General features: G+C 35.1%; 1 protein-coding gene across 1 annotated transcript; it reads left to right on the top strand.

Annotated features, from left to right (window-relative positions):
• The first annotated feature begins 961 nt into the window (after window positions 1–961).
• Window positions 962–4,230, top strand: LOC123563169 (uncharacterized). Its single transcript, XM_045355807.2, has 2 exons — window positions 962–1,503; window positions 2,545–4,230. The coding sequence occupies exons 1-2, from the start codon at window positions 1,172–1,174 to the stop codon at window positions 3,869–3,871; spliced, it is 1,659 nt and encodes a 552-aa protein (XP_045211742.2). The 5' UTR covers window positions 962–1,171; the 3' UTR covers window positions 3,872–4,230.
• The last annotated feature ends 1,147 nt before the right edge of the window (window positions 4,231–5,377 follow it).

The following is a 5,377-nucleotide window of genomic DNA, read 5'->3' on the forward strand; positions in this document are numbered from 1 at the left end:
ATATTATTCCCTCTTATATCGAAACCGATGTTCAAATCACTAATTTCCTTCACGAGGTCGTTAATGAAGACGGAAAACAGTGTTGAGGAAAGATTGTCCTCTTGTTTTGCACCAGACTTACAGTCAAACCACTCTTGTCAGTTTGTCATTAATCCTAACACAGGAGCTAGAATGTTGATATATGTTCCTAATTGACTTGTAAAGTTTCCCGCCTGTTCCATTAAGAAGTAGTTTATATAGCATCATTTTACGATTGATAAAGTCAAAACATTTCCGAAGGCCGATAAAGGCGGCGAATTGTTCCGAACTATGCTGCTCAATGTGAAGTAGCTCCGAGTTCTCTAAATAGTGTGTTAAACGTTTATTCATGAAAACACTATATAATTTACTGGCACACGATAGCGGACTCACACCTCTGTAGTTCATTGGGACACGGGGATCAGATGCTGGGTCTTTATGAATTGGACTGATAATTGCTTTTCTCCATATTGATGGAATCAGACTTGAGTCAAATATAAGTTGAAACAGCTGGTGAAGTACACTTATTACTGATGGAAATTTCAGTACACTGTACGGTATATTTATTAAATAAAATACACTGTTTCCCCTTTCCACTAATTGATACATTTCTAAGGTAGACTGACTTTCCAATAAACAATGACCCTTGTTTACTGGAACCATATTGTGATAGTCATTAGCCCCCAACTATGCTAATGAAGACAGAAATCCATTGGCCCACTGTCAAGATCGATCTAGGCCTTTACTTTTGAAAAATGTGACAAATGTATACGAATATTATTGGCAATGGCTGCGAAGCTCTACATGATGTCGCAGTTCTATTCCAAATACATTTTAGCAAAAATATCGTTAATAAGGCTACGGTGTAATTTTGTGTTGCCCAACAAAATCTATTATCTTTTAAACCAAACTCCAACAAAGTGTTACTTCCCCTTATCGGTACTCTAACACACATATATAAAGATAGTGATTATCAGTTGCTAGATACGCGCATTTAATTTTCTGCATTCGTATTAAGGCCGTTTACTCGGTGAACTTAACTGAACATTGATCAGTTGTATATTATTGTATCGGAATTGTTCATGTTTAAATTGGTAATAGCCTTATATGTGTGCATTGTTACCGGGAAGTAAAAATAAACAAGTTGGACAAAATGGCTAATGGAGGAAATGAATCGGATGAAATAATAAACTTTAAATGTTGTATATGTGCAAAGAAAAATATAAGAAGAGAGGCAGAAATATACTGTGTGGAATGTCAGGATTATTTCTGTATACCATGCGCAGACTTTCATAAGCTGTTTCCCTCTGCAGTTGGTGTGCATCAGTTCCTTGACAAGTCGAATTTCAGTACAGATAGTGCACAGACAATGTTGCCAAGTTGCCCAACAGAAAGATGTACCGTTCACAACACTAAGCTGCTGGACATGTATTGTGCAGACCATGATGAAATTGTGTGTGTGACTTGTATAGCTTTAAATCACAGGTAACACTTCATATTTAAATAATAACTTGTAACAATCAAACGTTACTGCTTTCAAATGCATCAAACATTGAAAAAAATCTCAATGAGATAACGTGTACTGTACATTAAAACCATTAAATAGTTAACTTTCATATTCATATTTATCCATTTACGTTTTTTTTGTGTTTTAGGATTTTTATGTCTCGTATGTCTTTGTTTTTCGGAAAAAGTTTAAGTAGAAGCGGTTTTCAATACATGTTGTTGCGGTTGGAACAACAGATTTTATCTTATATCACATGCACTTCAATTGTCCATGTTCTTTTTGTAGAAAATATCAAACTTTTTTTTTTGTTATTTTAACTTTAACTAGTGTTTAACTAACTTGTTTTGATGGGCACTCAGGGTCTTGAAAATGTGACAAAAGTGAAAACAAGTGCATTTCAGAAAATTGCAAAAACGGCAAAACGAAAGTGAAAATAGAGCTCTCACAATGATAAAATACTGCTACTGTATGAGCCGTGCCATGAGAAAACCAACATAGTGGCTTTGCGACCAGCATGGATCCCGCGCCGTCTGGTCAGGATCCATGCTGTTCGCTTTCAAAGCCTGTTGCAATTAGAGAAACCATTAGCGAACGGCATGGATCCTAACCAGACTGCGCGGATGCGCAGGCTGGCTGGATCCATGCTGGTCGCAAAGGCACTATGTTGGTTTTCTCGTGGCACGGCTCACATAGGTTAACCATTATTTTTCGTTACTTATACATGTGTTAACCACACAATCAAAGCAAAGTTAAGGAAAAAATAATTTTGAAAAGTTTGACATTTTCTACAAAATAGAACGTGGCCTGTCGCAGTACATGTGCTATTTGACAAAGTATACAATCTGAACGTACATAATACTTCTGCTGTAGTATATGTGTATTAGAAAAAGTAATGGGTCTATGGTGCATGATTTCCGAAATTGAAATCCACTTAGGTGTGTTTTTAAACACTTTAAATGATCCGTAAACAAAGTACTTTGTTAGAGTTAATTAGCAGATTTATACATTTACTCTTTCAGAACGTGCAAAACTATAAACTCTGTTCCTGACGAAATAGACAGTTTATATGAGAAGTCAACTGCTGATGAAATAAAGGGACAACTACTCGCAGAGAAGGCTAATATGGAAGACATAAAGAAGGCAAAAGAACATCTTGTCATCGAACTTGATCAATACAAAGAGAAAGCATCGGAGTCAATTAGGAATTTCCGAAAAGAAATGGAAGCTGTGCTAGACACACTTGAGACCGAGTCTATCAGAAACTTGGAAGAAGTATACAGGAAAATGAGAGAAAACATAGAAAACGATATCAAAGTTGCACAGGAGACCATAGATAAACTAGGACTCTCGGCGGAAAATGTTAGCAAATCCTTTGGAAATAAAGCACAAGAATTTGTCTCTGTTAAAATGGCAAAGAAACGTATTTTTGAAACAACAAAATCAAAAAGAGTTCTGAGAAAAGCTTTGGATGTTAAAATCTTATTTACTGCCTATTCAAAAATTACAGCTTTTCTGAATGAGGTGAAATCATTAGGAATGGTCTCTGCAGGGTTAAAAACTACATTGTATCAAGTGCAAAGCAAGTATGAAGAAAATATCAGATATGCAAATGATAGGAATTGTTATATTCAAGGCTCATGTTTCACAGCGGATGGTTTATTACTACTAGCTGACTCAAACAACAAAAGCCTGAAACGTTTAGATCTTTCTTCAAAATCTGTCAAGGATCAACTAGTCCTGGGAGCTTCACCTCAGGCTATCTGTCAAACTGGTAAAGATGAAATTGCTGTAAACCTTCAAAACAAATCTATTCAATTCGTATCACTCGGAAACAAGATGGCAACAACGAAACAACTAAAGCTAGATCATAATTGCTGGGGTCTTGCCTACAAGGATAGTAAACTGTATGTCTCTGACGGCTGTACCTCTCTCTATATTCATGACATGAATGGCTCTGTGCTACACAAAATCACAACCGACCGACAAGGAAATGCCATTTTTAATGCAAACCGACATATCAGTCTCAGCAGTTACGGAGATAGGATATATGTAGCTGATCGCAACATAGGTGTGATAATCCTTGATTTGCAGGGGAATTATGAATCAACATGTAATGATCCTGATTTAGTTCCACTAGAGGGAGTTTGTACCGATGGTAGAGGAAATATTTTCACTTGTGGCTGGGAACAGTCCAATATTTTCCAAATGAATGAAAAGACAATGAAGAAGCTGGGGTTGATTGGGAAAGTTAAAGACAGTCAGACAGTTTCTTTTGATCCAGAGCAACAACAACTAGTTGTTACAATGTGTAGCAGAGATACTGTAGACATATACGAACTACAGTAAATGTTTTTGTTTTTCCAATCATTCGACTACGGGATAAAAGGACTGATAACATTACATTCTTCTTTTCAAATGTTATTAAGTATATATTTCTTCACACAAACGACTTGTTAGTAGAATCATGTCAAGTGATAAATGATATAACCATTTCATGCAATCAATTATATAATACGCTGAATGTATGGTCTGGTCAATTCAGACTACAAAGTTAATCCTTTGTTACATATGTCGCATGCGTTATCTGTTGTTGTTGTTGTTTTGTTTTTTCATATAATGTCACTACAGAAGGAACTGATACATTCTATTTACTTGATGTAAACTTTGTAATCGCATTTCAACAATAAAAATATTTTTTTTACAGAAATGTGTATGACATTATTTTTAAAGCATTTAAGAAAATAATAAGAAATGTAGAAATCGTTTGATGGCTTTAAACTTTGTTCAAGTTATAATAAGTTAAAAAGCACAAAGTTCAAATACACTCATGATGGAAATCTGCAGAAGAACCATCAAATCTAAAACTGGTAAATATCTCCGTCCACTACAATTATTTGTCCAGACGTGGGGCAACATACATTTTAACCTAGTTTTCAATTGATCCAACGTCCTCGGCTTTATCTTCGTTATCATTGATAACATTAATTTCAACCCATCTTGACATCATTTATATACATATTATACCTAAATTATCATATGAAAAAACAAGTCAAGATTTTCGTGATATCAGGGCTGATTCTTAAATTAATAAGTTGGTATTTCAAACATATGGTCTTTGTTCATTTTTGTGTCGAATAGCATTTTGCTTTTTTCGAAAACACTCGTAAATGTGTCATTATTTACAAAAACAAAACCCAATCTACCTCGATTTTATATATACTGATGAGCAACACCAGCACCTGAAGTTGCGCAGCCCATTTTAAGCGTATTCCCAGTGGAAATTGGATTGCGCGTTTACCACCCGTGAAACATGAACTCTTCATTTCTTTTACGTTTTATCTGCAGGTCCTAAAACGTATTTCTTCTATATACAGTCAAACCTGTATTAAAGACCACCTCTAAACAGAGACCACCTGGCTATAAAGACTACATGTTTTGTTTACAATTTTAACATTTATAGTGTACTTCAACCTGTGAATAAAAACCAACTTCCAATAAAAACACATTTTGGCTCTCCCAATGGTTGCCTTTACAGACAGGTTTGACTGTAATTTTTTCGTGCTATCAGCATTCAAGTACACTATAGATATTATTGATACATGTTTTCCATTGAAATACCCACAGTACAAACGATGTCATGCAATACATGGACATTATATTATTGATAATTTTAATGGCCTACTTATTTTACTTGCCTTCATCGACCTTCAGAAATGATAACATATGAACTTTATCAGTCTAAATTTTGACAGAGCAAAGTACAAAATCTACGACTTCAATAGATTATTAACACACTTTAAAAGGTACAACGTCCATTTTCACTCTCAAAAGAGATCGCTGGTAGAGATGTGC

The sequence above is a fragment of the Mercenaria mercenaria genome, chromosome 2 (assembly GCF_021730395.1).
Source record: "Mercenaria mercenaria strain notata chromosome 2, MADL_Memer_1, whole genome shotgun sequence".
Taxonomy (NCBI): domain Eukaryota; kingdom Metazoa; phylum Mollusca; class Bivalvia; order Venerida; family Veneridae; genus Mercenaria; species Mercenaria mercenaria.

Excerpts from the sequence above, each read along its gene's own strand:
- LOC123563169 (XM_045355807.2), top strand. The coding sequence starts at position 1,172 with ATGGCTAATGGAGGAAATGAATCGGATGAAATAATAAACTTTAAATGT. Across the intron at positions 1,504-2,544 it reads TGTATAGCTTTAAATCACAG|AACGTGCAAAACTATAAACT; the intron begins GTAACACTTCAT and ends TTACTCTTTCAG.